At 41.7% G+C, this 18,740-nt stretch overlaps 1 protein-coding gene across 1 annotated transcript in view; it reads right to left on the bottom strand.

Annotated features, from left to right (window-relative positions):
* The window catches only part of GALNTL6 (polypeptide N-acetylgalactosaminyltransferase like 6), a 513,294-nt gene that overhangs the window by 11,427 nt on the left and 483,127 nt on the right, over positions 1-18,740 (bottom strand). Inside the window, exons 10-11 of the mRNA XM_069787019.1 lie at positions 11,567-11,683; positions 4,096-4,245 (exon numbers count right to left, since the gene is read on the bottom strand). Coding sequence (XP_069643120.1) covers positions 4,096-4,245; positions 11,567-11,683 — 267 coding nt within the window. The remainder of the gene's footprint in view (positions 1-4,095; positions 4,246-11,566; positions 11,684-18,740) is intronic.

The raw sequence follows: 18,740 nt of genomic DNA, 5'->3' as shown, positions 1-18,740 counted from the left end.
ACAAAAAGTGTGCTATGAAAAACACTCCAGCCTTTCCGAAGAAAGCTGGCGGTCTTTCTTCTCACAATAATCCAGGGGATGCAATTTTTGAGTGAAGCATTGTTGGTGCTTTCTTTTAGAAAGTCTGGTTATTAGGACAGAAGAGCATCTTAGAAGAACTGGGACACAGTTACCACTCTGGAAAAACTTCTGGCTGCCTTAGCTATATACAAAGGCCCATTAATTTATCATCTCAAGCTTATGCTGACCTAAGGTCAAAGCCTGCTGCTCTTACAGATTTCAGTGGCCACAGGCTCAGGACTTTAAGGGGTAACAGTTGCGTGCATCCCAGAGAAGAACTTTCCAAGAGAAATATATAAATTCCTATTCACACCAATACTAGAAAACCACAAGAGCTCTTCTGGAGACACTTCTAACATCTGAAAACAGCAGAGTGATTTTTTTTTTTTTGCTTCTGCATGAAGGCAAGTCTGAAGATTATTTGCAGAAGGAGAAACTTCTTCATAAGATAATGGGCCTCAACAGTTCAGGGGGTTGGTAATGAAACACAGAGCCTTTCATTTCTTCTAGGTTACTGCTGTAACTATGGCCAAGGTCAATAGCAACTGGAAGTCATTATCAGCTGGTGGCTGCGGTAGTTTATCTGAAATTAGTTGGTAGCCCCAGTGCAGTTTCAGCAGGACAGATGTCCACATGGTAAAAGCCACCATCACAGTGACATGTCTTCGGTTGTCTGAGGAAACAATCTATGCGCCTACTGTGTGCAGAGTGAACTTACTCTTACCAGTTTGTCCCTGAAGCTGTCAGGAGAGTATGAGCAAACCATGCTGTTCTGGGCACAGTTTTTGACGTTGTCAGTCTAGCGTCTATCATAATCACTACGCTTAGGGTAGAATTATCGTACAATGAAATTGATTTTGCACAATTGTTTCTTTTTAAAGACCTACTAAATCAGCCCTCTCTTGGATACTTGTGCTCTACAAATAGCACTAATGGGACTAAGGCACATAAACTGAATCATACTTTATCAGAACTGATGTATTACCTGTCAACACAGAATGATGCTACACTGAAAACCAGAGGTGTATTCCTTCACTGGGAGGAATGGAAATTTGTAGGCACTGTTGCTCTTCGGCTCTGGCATGCTTAGGAATCTCAAATAGAGTCAGAAAATGGCTTTAGCTTGGGAAGCCACTGTTGTCCCAAATCTCTAATAATTTCAGGTTATTTACATTTATTTATCAAATTTCTCACATTGCTCCCATCACTGATGGGAGCCCCATTATGGTGTCAATATTTTTTTTCCTGGTATTAAAGTCACTTTCTTCTATTTCCAACCCACAGTAGTGTTTACAGTGTTACTTGGATTCATTCTACTCCATTGTTTCTTACAGGTTTTTCTTAAAGGTACACTTGGCTGTAGACCAGTATTTTGGACTGGTCCTAAAAAAATTGATTACTTAATATCACAGACTTACTAGACTTTCAAATAGTTGCTCAGATGTAGTTTAAGCAGCATGGGAATAAGAATAGTTTTTTGACACATGTTTATTAGTGGTAGTTTTGGTTTCATTCATCTGAAAACAATCCAATTTGCACAACCTGAGACTGCACTGCAATGAGAAACAAAGTGCAGGTAATGGGAATAAGCTGGAAATCTTTTCAGAAGAGCACTCCTTACCCAAAGTAAAATATAAATGTATTCCAGTTGCCACTAAAATATTTAAGCTGTTTTGATTTGCCAGTATCCAAATACAGGTTGTTAGGGTTTCTATGCTATAAGAATATGGAGTCTTAAACCAGTGCCTGGCTTCAAACTGTATTTGCAGCACTTCGTAATCACTTCACAGCCCTAACTTCTTCTTACCAGTGGCTTGAGGATGCAAATGATCATGAGAAGAGACTCATCCTTAAAAGAATAAAAACCTCTTAACTTCTAGTTTTATAGGAACAGTATAACAGCATGGTAAGAAACACTTCATATTAAGCATCTTATAAGATACTGACAAACAAGGTCATTTTTCCTAGAACATGGGAAGAATTATTGGCAGGATGGATATGTGACCATGAGGAAGCTACAGTGTCTGTAAGCGGTGCAGAGAACAGAACAGAGTTGCTGACCTGCTCTCTGTTTTTTAAAAGGAGGCACTTCTTGCTTAACCGGACTACTACTCTTATTTATTTAGGGTGCAATCTTAGTAGCATACCATCCTCCAGGTAAAGGGCTCTAGTACAGATACAGTTAAACCAATATAACATCCTTTTCTTGTACAGTTGTTTTTTTTTTTTTGGGGGCGGGGAACACTATAAATCCTATTGCCAAGATGCTTTCAAAACTAAATAAGCATTATATCATTAGGATTTTAGAGGTATAGCTGTACCACCAAAAATCTCTAATGTAAATCTGCCCTGTATCTGAGGATATAGACTATGTGAAACAATAAAAAACTACTCACTGTGTAGCCAAACTAAAACTAAGCCTAAAGAAAACCATGTATAGATAATTCTACTATTCCAATGCAGTTTTTTAATTTGAAGGTTTATGCAAACTAATCAGCTTACTGTCAGGTTGGTATTACAGTTAAGACTGTGTCAGTACTTCCATCATAACAAAATTTTGTGGTGTTTCTTGCTGAGATGGAAGTGCCTGCCTTGCACTGAGAATTTTTATATGAGCCCTGTCAGCCTTCTGGAAATTAAAAATGAAGCTGTGCAGAGAATTTAATAGAACTCACACTGTGTATTTTTTTCAAATATCTTTTTTTTTAGTTATCTGCTGTATTCTGTCCTCATCAAAGGTGATGAGCCTTATAGAGGGCAGCTCCAGACCTGCATTTTGTCTTATGAACCAGCTACATTAAGCACCAATGAAGTGCTAAAGGTATGAAAGCTTCTTTCTTGCAGGTCGGGTAGGCAAAAAGATAAATCGGAAGGGTTTTGAAGCAAGAAGGTATTATTACGGCATTATAAAGCCAGATATGCAGCAATACAGCCATGACAATTTATATCCTCTAAATATCTGGCCCATACATTCTAACTTTATTACAGGTAATACCTCAGTTTCAAAGGGATTACACTTCTGGAAAATCTTGCGGTAGATCTCCAATTGCAACATAAATAGGGTAAAAAAGGCACAGGCTAATAAGTAGGCACTCAGAAAAAGGGTTGGGGCAAACCTATTTTCAATGGTTCTGAATTAGTTTTCTACTATTTGTAATTTCAAACTAGAGAGCAGTATTGAAGTTTATCTGGCAAAGACCAGTTCCTGGCACTTTGGCCTCAGCTTAAGCAAGGTGGTGGGCAAGGCACAGTGGTCAAAGAAAAGTGAAAGATGTGTGAGAGAAATCCTCAGTGCTTCAGAGAAATGTATGTCCCTATCCTGCATAGAATACAGAGTTTATTAGTGAAATCTTTAATCAAGCCAACTTGCTGATTAACCATTTAAAAAAAATAACAACAACAACTTGGTAGCATTACCAGGACTTTTTGCCCTAAATGAGGCTCTGACAGTTTCTAGCTTGACCTCCTGTTTCCAGTGATCTACAGAAATGGGCTGAAACTTAGCAGATCAAAGTAGTGTCTAAGCTGCTTATCTTTAGTTTATAAACTCCTGCCTTCTTTGGGCTTACAGCAGTGCTTTTAATGTTGGGTTGGGCATGGTTTTGGTTTTTTTTTTTTTTTTGAGGGAGATTTTTCTGCCACTTGTGATCTCTAAAATGTAGTAAAATAATAATATTTAACTCATGAGCAGCATTTCTTGCTGCTGTCACATTGGATGAAAATATTTCCAACAGTGCCTCTGTTACAATGACATAAGCATCTTGAAGTGCCAGAATGGTAAAACACCTTTCAGGGAACAGATCCAACACAGACACCCTCTGAGCTGGATCAGATCCATTTTCATTTAAATTTGACCTAAATAGCTGAACGCTCAAAAGGAACATACTCTAAAGGGATTACCACAAAATTAAATTGGAATAAGACAGGGTGGATTTTAAAACAAAATTTCTCTGATGGGGAAACACAAGCCTGTGCTAAACTGAATATAGGCTCAAGACAGTCTGAACCTCTGAGACGCCCCACAGTGACTCCAACCTTCCTATAGCTCCAGTGCTGGTTTCCCTTCATCCCGTGACAGTCATACAGTGTGACAGGGCTACTGTGTGAAATGGCGTCAAAGCAGAACTTCCTGGTGTGAAGTGGCTCCCCAGGGCGGATGTCTTCTCTCCAACCGAAGGTGAAGAGCTAGAAAAACAATCAGGCAATATAATGATACATTACTAGTGAAAAACATTTAAAACCACACACAAAGCTTGACGCATGTTTCCCTACTCCACACATCCCAGCTGCTGGTGAAATGAGATCTTGCCTGTGTACGTACGATTCAGTGATGCCAACTGCCTTAATTAAAGTGCATCAGCGGCGATGTGGAATATACCCCAGGAAGGCACAATCCCTATGGCAGGGAAGAAAAAAAAATCTCTGGCAGCACAGTACTGTAGAGAGGAGAGGGGATATGCTGTATTAAAGCCTTTAGTTACCCCAGCTAAAGCAGCACTCGTTTGCACCAGGACTACAGCTACCTAGGACTCAGAAAGCCTCTGCTAGTGATGTTCCTCTAGCTCTCATTTGGGTCTGAAGAAGCTGCCTAGAGAGATCTTGACATCATAGCATCTTTCCCACATTTAATGAACAGTTTCCTTCTGTTTATATGGGATACTGTTAGCATATGCTCTCTCGACTGTCTCCCCCCCGCCAAAACACACGTTAAATGATCTTCGTCTTTCTACTGCGAAACCTGTGAGCTACAGGCAGCTTGCTAAAGCCCTTTTTCTCACTGCCTGAGAGGAATCATGGAGGCTCACAGTTAATAGAGGAATCCTTCTAAATTAGACACCAGCTGTCTGAAATGATGCTGTGACACTGCAGTCTTTCAATCATTAGATGAAGGTGACAGGTCTGACAGCACCAAATTTAAAAGATGCAGAGTGCATTTTCCTTTCCCATGGACCAATCCTTGCAGAAAACAGGTTGCAGATTGTAAATTACTGCCTAGAAGCTCTGCTGAGAGCTGTGAGGTTTTTCTTTTTTTGCCTTTGTCTTTTTGGTGTCAGTGCTATTCTTTGGCTTTCTGCATGACTTTTGATTTTCCGTAGTATAAACCGAAACATGACATTGAGAAAGTGAAGCTCTGTTTAAACAAGCAAACTTTGCTAGTGGAAACTGTTTAGCTGTGATGGTTCATGTGGAACTGCACACAGGCTCATTACCCAGAGAAGCAGCTCCCCATATTGTGCTCAGACTGACTCCAGCACTGCAACTACTTCATCTCAGCGTCCTTATCTAGCACCCTGCTCCCTGCAGTGTGTACACTCCCTAATAGAACCAGTACCTACAAACCCAAGCTCAATGTCATGTGGGTCTGATCCTGAATACTTCTGTTGTGGTTCCCAGGTTTTAACCCTTTCACTGTGATAGCTATCTTCTTTCCATGGTCTTCCTAAAAGATACATCTTTTAAAATGCTGCATCTTCAATGCTCTACCATCCCCCAAATGCCACATTTGAGAGGCGTTCCTGTTTCCCTTGGCCTGCAGGCACAAAATACAAACATATATCTGCATATTTGCCTTTTTTGTTGTGTGTCTTATTGTAAGCCCTTGTGCTCTCTGTTAGCTGCTGCCGCTCCCTACTTACTTCTGTATTACAGGTTTTCTAGACAACATTTTCTTAATCTGCCCCTGTGTCTTGCTTATTTCTTCTTTCTCCCAGAGTGCATTTTACATTTATCTGCAGTAAAATGCAGTGGACAGCTTTAACTTAATTTTCAAAGCAATTTCTGCTTTTCAAAAGGTTAAGTCTTTTTCCACTTTTCTTCATGTTTCTTCGAAGCACCTTCATGGTCTCCCTACAAAGATAACTCATCATTTCACAAGCAAAGACAGAACTAAGATTTGGTACAGAAAAAAGCTACGCTGCTGTTTCTTTAGAAAAAGAGAAGTCTGAGATAATTTTCCTTTAGGGAAAAACCAACAAAAGCCATTTTCTTTCTCTTAGCCTTTACCTTTCTACAGCCAAGTAATAAACCTAGAGTTCAAAGTGATGAATAACAAATACCTAGAGGAATGGTGTGGAACAGTGGTTCTGTGATATTCTTGCTCTCATCACTACTACAAGAGAGAGATGCTCTTGCAGGACTTGCCTCGTCTTTCCCAGTGGGTGCCTCTCCCAGTTTCTCATTCTGTGCATGACTGGTGAGCTGAGGGGCCAATTCCTGTGGCTCTCTGGACCTTGGCCCAACGACTACTACCCCGCTGAATGCATCGGTACACCTGAAAGAGCTCAAGCTAGCCTTTAAATCAGATCATACTGATCCATACTGGCCTTTCCACTTCTGTGTGGTTTCTGAAGATGGCCAGGGCCGTGTCCTGTTTGAAAGTCAAGACGTGGTAACAGATAGGGGTTTTTTTATTCCCTTCCACTGAAAACTAGGATCTGTGTAATACTCGATTTCAAAGTTTAGACTAGCACAGATTCTTTTTCCTCCTTCTTAGCCTCCCGTTTTGTAAAACAGTTTCATTTTTAAAACAACAAGTACGTCTTCTCCCTAGTAATACTATTATAAAATCAACGTTGTTAGGGGGAGGAACTCAGTTTCAGGACTAAGAGAGAGAAGAGAAAAAAAATTGATCAGAAAAAAGGTTGTACTTCTCTATACAGCCAATTAATATTAAGATCTTGTAATTACAGGCAAAATTTGAAGGTTTACAGTCCCAATCTCATCATTCTAAGCTATCCTCCATTATACAGCAAATTCTCTCTAGTGAACACTAGATCTGGCCAATATAAAAATTATCTCTCTGCTGCATAATGTGCAACAATGCTACACGTTATTAGCTGAAGTCCTGTGTACATAATGCTCTGCTTTGCCACCACCTGTCACTTTGGATTTTCTTGTTCCTTTGACCTAAGCTGTTAGGAGCCACCTGCATCAGATTTTGCGAGAAATGGACAAACCCTTTTGTACCCCTTCATTCATTCCTGTCTGCTTGTTGATTTGAAACAAGGCTGCACTTAAATCTTAACAACATTATTAACAAACAGCAGGCTGGTTCTTCACCTGCAACCCGCAGGGCTGCTGTTCACTGCTCCTTGCAGGACCCAAGAAACCCTCTGTCCTGGCTCAGCGGATGCTCATTCTCCTCCACCACCTTCTCTCATACCACAGAGCTTGTAAAAGACAGCCCCATCCTCTGCATTTGCAACCAAGCAACCCCTCTGCCCTCGTGCTTTAGCTTTTCATGCAGCCTAGCCCTGTCACGCAGTAACTAGGGAAAATACAGCTTTCCAGCTTCATTTATAATTGGCACAGGGCCTGAAGCATGATTGCCTGATACACCCATTGGCTTGCGACCATCTATAGGACAAAGGACCTTTTGATACCATTAATGCTTTCCAGCCTGACAACGTTGCTCAATTACTCGCTTCCTGGCTGGGGTCCGTCAGCTGGCGTTGTGTGCTTTGACTACGGCGTTAGACTGGAGCAGACAGCATGTGCCGTGCACAAAGATGAAACGCTGTGTTTCGGAACTGGGGTCCAACTCGCACTGTACCTCCAAGTAGAGAAGAGCGAGCTGGGCAGGCTGCACGGCTACTTGCTGGGCTGTGTTAGAGATGATGCCTGTCCACCTACGCCCTGGCCAGGCTGGGGGACTTGAGGAGAAAGACAAATGCCTGTCATTTTCCTTTGCTGCTGGTTATCAGTTCAGCGGAGTCCCAGTTTCCCCTGAAGCCAGAAGTTAGCTCTGGGAAGACAGAGGTAGAAGAATGCCATGCCATGCCACGCCATCCTCCTGCCCCTTTCCTTCCCCTCTGGTTTTTAATTTTGGGGAAGTTTCCAGAAACCGCAGCAACACTCATCCTTGCTTCTCCTGTTCAGCAGAAAGCCTGCAAGTGCCCCATGAACCTTTTGTCTGCTGTTTGCCTGCCGGGGCTTATACAGCCCTGGGGTGGAAGGTCTCCTTCTTCTCCTGGGGACTGCTAAAGGTCTGTGCCCCCCCAGCACAGCTGCTGAGACTGTCAGCTTTTAATTCCTGCCCTGGTAACGTGACATGGATCAAATGGCACAAAGAATCATATCTCTGTCTAGCGGCAGCATCACCACTAATGCCCGCTGCACTGGTCACATCAAACTACTATAGTTTGCCAGTGAACTCTCTGTAAAATTATGCCAGACGTTAAAAGACTAGCTCAGTGTCAATCCATGCTATTTGAAATACGGTAATAAAATGCTTGATATTTTCATTAATACTGCTAGTTTCTACTGGCATAGGTAGAAATCATGTAGGCAACAAACTCAAGAAGATATAAGCAATAAAGAGGAGTTCTCTGAGGGTTGGTCAGGTGTTCGGCAGTTCATCCCAAACATTCTTTAACAAAGTTAATCTTCATGGCTTACTGTGGTGCAAGTGGAAGATCACACCCTTTCTTCTTGGATGTTTGAGATGTTTCATTAGAGTGTGGTCTTACACGCACTATAGGTAACGTTCCTGCCTGGGCAGCCTTTGGGATCAAGTAAGGAGAGCTCGCTGAGAAATTTCCATCAAAATATACCAACCTAAACCACAATTTTGTGGGAATTTTTTCACTTCTGTTGACTGTCACCAACATAGTGACAGATTTTGCTTGCCAGGTTGGAAGCTGAGATTTTTGCGCTGCAGGTTCCTGGGGAGCTACAGGGTATGGAGGCGATGGCTGTGGCTGGAGTAGTGGAAGCCCAGGTCCTAAAACAGTGCATATGGTCCCTGCCCTGTGAGCTGTGTGAAACTTCAGGAAAAAGGGGGAAAAGGATGCTATCTTGTTTCTGAAAAAAATCCCCCAAGTCCTGCATCACCAAAATGTTTTGACCTTCTGAAATGAAACATTTTCAGAATTTGCTTTCTAGGGGAAAACGGAAAGTTCTCCTCTGGATGAAATATTTTGCACATTGTATCCCATTTCCTATGGGATAGAAATGCTGAGTTTCAGCCAGGTCTCCTATCTTGATTCGGTAATTCTTTCCTTTCTTTCTCAGCTGGTATCTTTAAAATCTGTACCTTGCACAAACTCACCCTTGAAATCTATCAGCCAGATGAACGTGCCTCGTAACAGGAGTCTGAAATACTTGAGTAAAATTAGTTTTGTTTTGTTTCAAAACTAATCCAGAAACCAACAGGATATTACCACTACTGAAATCATGCAAATAAAAAGATGCCCAGCAATACAGTAGCAGATATTATGCCAGGTCCTTCTACATTATGCCAGGTCCTTATCTGGTAAGGTACAACACAAAATAATCCTCTAAAACTTCTGTTTTCTAGTTTTAGAAAATAAGGTTCCTTTCCAGGAGAAAGTGAAATTACATTTATTTATTATAATAAATTCCCTTATATTTTTTATATATATATATAATTTTTACACATATATCCACAGATATATCGATAAATGGATCATAATTGTATTTATTTATCACCGCGGTTGTCTTCTAAAGATTCTCTAACACTTCTCGCTAGGATTTTGGCTGACAGGCGGATAAACCACGGGTAGCTACGCTCCTGTCAGAGGGAAGAACAACCTGCGAGCGCAGCGCTCCCTCCTAGAGGAAAAAAAAACCAAACCAAACCAAGCCAACCAAAACCCCCCAACCCCCAGGAACCGAACCGAGAGGGGCTGAGGGCCGAGGAGCCGAAGCGCCGGTCGCTCAGGGAGCCGGCCCCGCTGCCGCCGTCACTCCGGTTGTGCGGAGCTGCCCTCTGCCGCCCGCCCGCCGCCCGGCAGCCCTCCTCCCGCCCGCCTCAGCGGCCGCGGGCAGGCCCCAACCGACATGGCGCGGCTCGGGCCTCGGCGGGCCCGGCCCAGCGCGGCCGCGCCGCTCGGGTGGGAGAAGCGTCCCCTTCGCGGTGTTTTCCACGCCGTCCCGGCGGCGAGAAGGCGCCGCGCGGTTTCACGCCAGCCCGGCAGAAATAATCCGTGGTGCCCCCCCGGGAGCGCGCCTCAAAGCGCGGGCCTGCTTGAGGCTCCCCGGTTCTGGTTCGGCCAGCCGAGGAGCCGGTTGGCTCAACTCCTCTCGTGCTAGCTTAACCCCGCTGGTTTTCATGGAGTCACCTTTCATCGTTAGCGTAGGATGAGACCTTTACGTCTGACCCGATCCCAGACGTCACAGTGCTCTGGAGCATGCTGAAACACGGATTCCTTCCCCATCCTTCTCCCTTTGCGTCCCTTCCCCTTCCTCACAAGTACTGCCTCCTTCAAAGGGTATTTCAAGCCTCCCTTTTCCCTGCTAATTTTTTTCCTTCTCTCACCTTTTCGTCCAGTTTTCTTCCCTCCTTTCTCTCACCCCGGGCAGTCTCAGGACTGCCTCCCTTCTTGAGGAGGGTTTGGAGCTCTTCAGGTTTGCGGCTTTTAAAGCCAGGGAGCACTGTGGTGATGCAGTCTGGACCATACAACTTCCTTCAGTTAATTGTTGGAATTAGTGGATACCTTTCATGACCAAAACAGGATTATATTTATCTAGTCTCGGCATCCTATCACTGTGCTTTATCTGTGGTAGCTATGTGAAGAAGTCTCCTTTCAGCAACTTTCTTTTTCCCATATTGGCACTTACCTAAATTGCGATCATCCCTCAGCTTCTCCGCTTCATTCACTTGCACCTCTCCCCCTGCATCTCTCAGTATCCTCAGAGAACGATTTCTTGACCTCAGCCTTCAAATATCCCTCAGAACTCCTCTCTCCTGAGCTTTTAAGCTTTTACAAAGTGCCACGTGCGACTGCCAGGTCAATTTTTCTCCTTAGCACTGGGAATTTTTTCTAATCTGGGACTTTCCCCTGTGAGAGGCACATTCACTAAAATTGCTAATCAACGGTTAGGTTGTACTTTTCATCCGGATTCTCTGCTCACCTTGGCCAGACCCACAGCCTGTGGGTCATGATCCCTTTCCTGTGGCACTCACAGCCACAATGAGTACAAATCAGAGCTCTTTTCCTCCGTACTCCTGAGAGCTCATCTTTTTCTACCTAACCAACCTAGATAAAAGCTTTTTTGAGTCTTTATCATTCCTTGTCTTTCTGAAACCCTTTCTTTCTAGCTTTTACGCATTTATCTCACTTACGCCTCACACTCATTTAAAATATAACCGCTTATTGAGCTTATTGAGATGAAAGCATAAAAGCAGAAAACCACTAGAGCTTTACAAGCCCAGGTACTATATTTAAAATATTTTCAGGTAACTGAACCAAAATCAACATGTTTTCATGACACAGTGGGGAAGAATGGGGCACCAAAAGGCTCTTTGGGCACTGCGATTCCTTTTGGAAATGAAGACTAACATGCAGCCTGGGTGGCAGCTGGAATTTCCGAGGTTATGTTAAGGAGTACTTTGTAAAAGCCATTAAGGTCAGCAATCATTCGCAAATTATTTCTGCACCCTGCTTTGCCTTAGGAAAAGGAGAAGCCCTCAGAGAAATGTTTAGAAACTGGAAAAGAGAAGCAACAATTTTACCCTGTTTTTCTCTTTCTGCTGTTAAAATACCTGTTCGTGTGACCATGTCCGTTCTGAGCCATCCTTCACGCAGATGTCTAGCCTCAGCTCAGTCCCTGTGGCTCCGTGTTTACTGTCCACGCACAGGTTGGCTGCCACGTTTCGAATCTGCAAAACCAAGCAGCAACATTTCACATTAAACCAGGCAGTGGAATAGAGCTTCCAAAATTGGGGCATTAGGAGTTTAGCTCTGAAGGGCTTGAGACTGACCATTAGTTACATAAAACTGGTGGGAACTACTTTTTACAGGGTAGGAAGCCACATCCTTACTCTTTTGGGGAGCAACTTTAGAAGCAGCAAAGTTTGAAATCGTCTGCTTAACAAATGAAAGGTAAGTCTGTATGAAATATTTTCATGCAAAGAAACTAAGAGAAAAAAAGGTCCAGGAAGTTCAAAGCTTGGTCTGACTGCTTCTTCCCTCCTACCAGAGCAAGACAGATCAACTGTATTAAGAGGAAATTATTTCTGTATGAGTCTTTCACAGGCTTTGGAGCAGTATTTCTTGAAAACTCAGGCACGCCCTGTTCCAATCCTTGTTCTTACTTTGACACAATAACACCATTGTAGATAAGGTTACACACTAGTGCCCCAAGTGCATAAAATTAAAAAGTACTCAACAAATCCGTACTGAAACTATGCTTACCCATGGAGGTTCCTTGTCCTGTCTGCACACCTTCTGCAAACACTCTGCAGTGTAACTTATTCTTAAAAGGAAAATCTCATTTTTGAGACTGAAGCAACTGCGTAATAATTAATCTGTGACTATCTGTCATAGCAGTTATGTACCACTGCTGCCACATATATTTTTTTAAAAGACTGGGTTGAAAAGAGTAGGATGCCCACTGCCACCAAAAGGAGTAAAATCCCAAATTTATTTTGCAAAACCATGCACATTTCTCCTTGAGTACCTTAGTTGGGCTATTTAAAAATCCTTTAGACACCTCCAGAATGAAGAGGATTTCTTAAAAAACCTTACCCTGTCAATGAGATACACAGAAGCTGAGTGAGTGATCAAAATGTACATACATGCATGGAAACATGCACAAATTCTGTATGTATAATATATAGAAAGCAGGTGCATATTTTGACATTGGCCACTACTTTGATCCTTATTTAAAAAAAAGAAAATCTAGATGCCAAATGGCGATACAGTTGAGTTGACATTTGTATCTTTCCAAGGAAAATATTTTAGATGTCACTGTTGTTGCCATATTATGTTAGACAAATGTAAATGTCACCACTGCATACCTCATCCACATCCAAAGGATGGAAAACTTCTCAGCATAGCACAAAACATTGCAAGAAGGGGCAATCCTCATGCTTGCAAGATACATGGGAGAGCTACTCTGCTCTTTTTCTCATTCTGGAGGACTGGAATTGAGTCTATTCACCATGATCTAAGAAAGATTTAGACAGATGGGAAAGCAACAGGAAGTGGAGAAAATGTGAAAACCATCACCTTCAGGAAAGGTTTTAGGAGCTGTATTTGTTTAGCTTAGAAAAAAGCAGATTGGGCAAATGATGGGGGAGCATCAGTTTGAGCAATTAGCTCCAAGAACCTTTGAGCCTTCACCAGAGCTGAGAGAATTATTCTTCTAAAACTTGCACAAGCCCAGTTATAGATTGTTTTTACTTTTTTCAATACAATAAAAATTGCTATAGATGCGGTAAAACACTAGCATTTCATACGCCCAACTAGGTACAGAAACCCAGCACTGAGCAGCCCCACAGTACAAAGGGTCATGTTAACTGAAAAAAAAGGATGAAAGGTGATTAGTTCTCAAAACGCCTGCCTTTATTTTCATATCATCCAGCAAAAGATACAGGAAAGAATAATGAGAGGAATAGATTTTAATTTTATATTTTTAAAGTTTCATGTGAAATACCTACTCCAAGTGTAATTTTTTTGAGAGTGTTCAATCATTTCTCAGTGCACTTACATTTACATCGTATAAATAAAGATTACTGGCCTAATACAAAATTAAATGATACATCAGTTCTGTTCTTAGAGTGTGCGAGCTAATTAAGTAACAATTGCCATTAATAATTGGGGTATATTTATGTGATTCAGAATTGTAAAATGGCAGTGAATACACTCCACATCCAATGAATGCTTACTGGATTAAAGGGCTTTCATAATTTTGTCTCAATGGCATTGCTCCATCCCATTCTGAGTCATTTGAACTATCTGGTAAATGTGTTCAATGCATTTCTGGAAAAGGTTTGAGCTGAAGCTACATTTAGTTCTTTCACTGCTGGAGTCTGTCTCCCCTGTTCTTTATTTCCTCTCCTCTTCCCTCTGCTCCTGAAAGGTTTCCTTGAGTTAGTTTTTCCTCTGGTTTGTTGCAGCTTACGTGTTAGCTCATCCTTTTTTTTGTTTTGTTTTATCCTTCCTTTCAACTGCAGAGGGGTCGTGGTTTGTTTTTCATTTTCATTTTGTAATAGAGGCGTTTCAGTCAAGTCTGTGCTTTTGTTCTCTGGCATTTCTGTGTGGCCTTGGCAGTTGCTAGAAATTGAACTGAGCCATCGTGCTGCTGCCAGAGCCACGAGGAACGTTCTGCCGAGCACCAGCACCACACAGCCTGCAAATCCCCTAAGATGCTTTCACGGACAAAAGAAGGAACGCAGAAGCACAGCAAGGAGAGGCTTTTTTCTCATTTATACATCAATATGCATTTGAACTGCCTTGTCTCCAGTCACACAGCACAATGGATTTTGGATTTTTGAGGTTATGAGTTACAACTAGCAAAGAAATAGCTAGTGATGGTAATACACTCACATTTCCAACATTCGTATTTGTGTAATTGTAGAGACTGGGGATGAACAGGAGGCAGATTTTATCACCCATGCAGGTAGGGCACTGAGTTGCTGCATACAAAGCTTATTTGCTCAACCTTAAATGCTATCGTTTGTACACACATATAGGCATACAGGAAAAGCATGCTTTCGATGAGTCTGTATGGACTAATAAGGACGGTTAGCAGTGATTTTAAAGGTTGTTTCAGAATTAAATACATTCCGAAAAAAGCATAGGACACTATATGTAAGTCTGCATATTTAGTTCTTGAAATGCCATCCTAACACACGGTGGGACACAGATACTGAGACTATGGGCCCTGCAGTCCTCATAGAGAGCAGATGAGGCATAAAAGCACAGAGAAAAACTCTAAGGGGTCTGTTTTCTCCCTCTTCTACACTGGAAGTGTCTGAGCAAGGATGTACAGGCTTTTCAGTGCTGCACTGACGCTTGGAAAACAAAGACGTGTCACCTGAGTGGGATTTCTGCTGGTGTAGCGTCTGACTTCTGTGCTTTAAATGAGGTAGCAAGCCATAAGGGGTAATCACTGGGTAAGCCTAGATGCAGTGATCTGTGGGTTTTACAAAAAGCAGTGAACTTAGGTTAAACCTACAGCTTGCTTTCTCTAAGTTAGCCAGCCCGTGTTAAAAAGATGTTTCTCCAGAGTATGCCAGGCCTTGAGAAAGAAGTAGCTTAGCTCACTGGCACTGCGATGGGGAAAGAGGAATGTGATGTAAAATAAGAGCTGGAACACGGGAGGACAGAAGGCCTGAAAGCCTAGACCTTAGGTTTGAAGAAGACACTGTTACCTCTTGACATTTGAAGCTGCTGATTTGATAGACAGGTATTCAAGGGAAAAAAAAAAAGAGGTTTTTTTGGACACCGATCAAGAAAGGAGAATAAATGAATAAATAAATAAATAAATAATAAAAAAACCCAAACAAAAAACCGGGGTTCACAAACAGTGTTTACATATTGCAGAATATATGGTCTCCCAGATTACTTGACCTCTGGTTAAATTTATGTTGGAGTTTTGCAGAAAGCCAGCAGTTATATGATTTAATAAGCTCCCCATGGGAGAGGCAGATTAAGATGGTCTAGCACTACACTCTCAAAACTGTAGTATTTGTCATTAGTACGCAGGCATAGAATGGAAACTGGAAAGCAATGGATGTGTTGATTACTGTGGTAATCTTCTTGTCGGAAAAGCAACAGTCTTCTGAGGAAAAAGAAGGCTCGTAGGCCATTGATACAACCTGCTAGGATTAATTTTGAGATTTTTGAACATTTTGGTGGGAGCTGTGTAATGGACACTAGCATGCTCCATGTTAAATGGAGAAAAAAGCAAGACAACCTCCCCCCACACCCCTATACTTCAAAGCAAAGCAAATTTCCTCCTTCCTTTTAAGGGAATGTACTTTAGGCTGAGAAAGAAATTATAGGGAGAAATTACAGCTTCCCAGAGTCCAGCAGTTATATTGACCAATATTCTCTGACAATTCTAAAACTCTACAACTTTGTTCCCAGGCAAATGAGTTCCTGCAAGATTTGCTGTTGAGATAGTGGGCGATGTCCTGGCTCCTGCAGCCTTGCCCTGCCTGCACTGGAGCCAGGCTGTCACCCAGGGACATTTCAGCCTTCCTGGGGGCAGAGTGAACCAGAGATGGAGAAGCACTCCCAGGGGTCCTGGGAGCTACCCTGCACGCTCATGACGGCACGAAACCGTCTGCACCAAAAGCAAAAAGTAGGGAGGTGTAGCAATCTAAAGACAACTTTATATTCAATATGGTCATCCGTTAGAATGATGAATGTGGAACTGGTGCTGGGACTATCCTTAGGGTGCCTCAATACAACAACAAAATAGGCACTTTGGTGCTATCAGTTTATATAACGCTTTCCATGCATCTGATTTAATGCCTCAAATAAGAAAGTGGCTGTAGCTCTTAGAAGACATTAGCAATGTTCATTTATGTTGCTTTTTTTCATTTGAGCAGCACTTAAAGCCAGTTTTAGTGCACTGCTTACATTCTCAGATAACCCTAGGGCCATCAGTGTCTACAGATCAAATATGGAAAAATGAGCCACCTTTCCCATCAACTGATACATAGTAATTTCAAAAGTATTTATCCTTTGTGTGAGCCATAAAAAGTCGAAGTTAAAAGAAGTCAAGCACTGCCAAAGACCTCACTGAAGAAACAGAGGACTCTGTCATTCAGTGTGACACTGATCCCGATGAAAGAATTTGAACAGCCCAGCTGCGCAGCACTTGGTCTGTGCAGGGTGGGGAATAGCTGGTTGTATCGCTTTTGTACAACAGACGTGTGACACTTGGTGGGCTGAGATTGACTCATTAAGGGTATGAGGATGACACTTTAAAAAAAGAAAGTAATCAAAAGAGAAGTTAGTGAGTTCTTAGGCTTTAATCCTTTTTCAAATGTGCTACTTGACTTAACTTCATGGGTGACATTTTCATGTCAGTGCTGGAAAACAGTTCTGTAAAATCCAGGAGTTTGGGACTGAGAAAGGAGTATTTTCAGTTCCTACAGCTTAGCACTGCTGCAGTGATTGAGACACTTGCTGTGTATTAAATCATTGAATAACAAGTTCATGTAACAGCAAATGAAACCAAGCTTAAATATTTCCCTTTTGACTGAGTAAAACAAATTATTTTTTTTCATATCCCCTTGACTATAGGACTCATGAAGTCTCAAATAAATGACAATGGCTGACATTATATGATTGTTTTACTGTAAAATGTGTTTTTAAAGCTATTGTTGGAAGCTATGATATACGCATAATATATTCATGCTGGATTACAGCTTGTGGATTCATGAATACTTCCTAAGAAAACATTTGGTGTCCAAATCTCACCTAATGCTGCCATTGTTTTAACTTCCTTCAACAGGATTTCAAATACACATTACAAATAAATTATTCTGTCTTAGAAAGAGAATGGGATGGGTATTACTGTTTTGCAACTGGTAGCATACTTTCCAATATATTTGGAAGAATAAGAACAAAACCTGATTGAAAACTTTCCTTTTTCCCCACAGTGGGAGAGGAAAGAGTACCGTTATCTCACCCAGACATAGAACTGACAGTCTCACTAACCTTAATCTGTCTGGATTCGCTGTTACATTGCTTTACTGCCCATATTTCAGATGTTACGTGGCAGAACAGAGCATCAAGGGAACGTACACCCTGCCAGCTACAAAGGACAAAAGGCACAAACACGCAGAAGAGAGAAGGCTATGACAAGTGTAGCGAAGAAGATTTTTTTTTTGTTTTTCAAATTTCCTTCTTTTCCACCATGAACAGATTTTGTCAAGAAATGTGAGTCAGATTTTAAATAAATGTTTGCAGAAAAAAGAGGAGTTGTACAGAGGCTGTTTATGAGATGGCTGCTTTCACACCACACGCTTTTACTAGCTAGATATCAAAATACTGGAGCCAAAAATTGTCTGAGTACTTCATTGTTTATTCTTTCGCAGACTGGCATAGGCAAGCAGATGTAAAGTCTTTCCAAGTGGAAGCAGAGAGGGTACTAAATGACAGTCAGTCTTGGCACAGACTTTTGGTGTGTATAATCAGCAAGGTTTCTAGAGCTCCTTGATTCTTACAAAGCAATAACACACAGTCTGTTTTTGTCTTCAAGCTTCTAATTATGACAGCCATTGACCTTCAAGTTTGTTCAAGTTCCTTGGAAGTGCCAACAAATTAATTAAAACTTCACAGGAATGTGACAGTCTCAGGAAAAAATAGAGTAGTAGGGCTGAAACTTCTTGTTATTTTAGAGAAAGTACATTTTAGGGGAAAAAGAAAGCCTTTGGTCTTCACTTCCTTCCTAAGAACTCAATAAGTGCTTTTAAGGTACAGATTTGATACCACTGCTATGATCTTTGATTTACTTTTTAAAAGTCTTGCTTTTATGCAAAGAGTATATTAATATTGCTGTGAAAAGAATGAATACCTGAATCACAGTCTCTTCCACTTAGACGCTCTGATTGAGTTATGGATTGCTCAGCTGGCCAGAGAAATTACACATCTCATGATCACAGTCCTCCAAGGATGCACATTTATACGTGGAAGATGGTGAAGGAAGATCACAGTAGCAGTCACAGCACCCGATCCAGCCTGACTTCTACTGATAAACTCCTTACCTCGTGGTATACATTAATCCCATAATGTGTGGGCAGCAGTATCAAAGATAGAAGAAACTTTAACAACAAAGGAATTAATTATTGCCAAGAAGTAGCAAACAGTAAGACACACATAAATTGAAGTTCCTTTGAACATCTGTAACTGGTAGCTCACAAAGAATAGTTAAGGACTGTTACTACCACAGAAAGTTATTTTTAAATTTTTGCA

The sequence above is a fragment of the Haliaeetus albicilla genome, chromosome 1 (assembly GCF_947461875.1).
Source record: "Haliaeetus albicilla chromosome 1, bHalAlb1.1, whole genome shotgun sequence".
NCBI classification, from domain to species: Eukaryota; Metazoa; Chordata; class Aves; order Accipitriformes; family Accipitridae; genus Haliaeetus; species Haliaeetus albicilla.
This window is presented reverse-complemented; position numbering and strand designations above follow the sequence as displayed.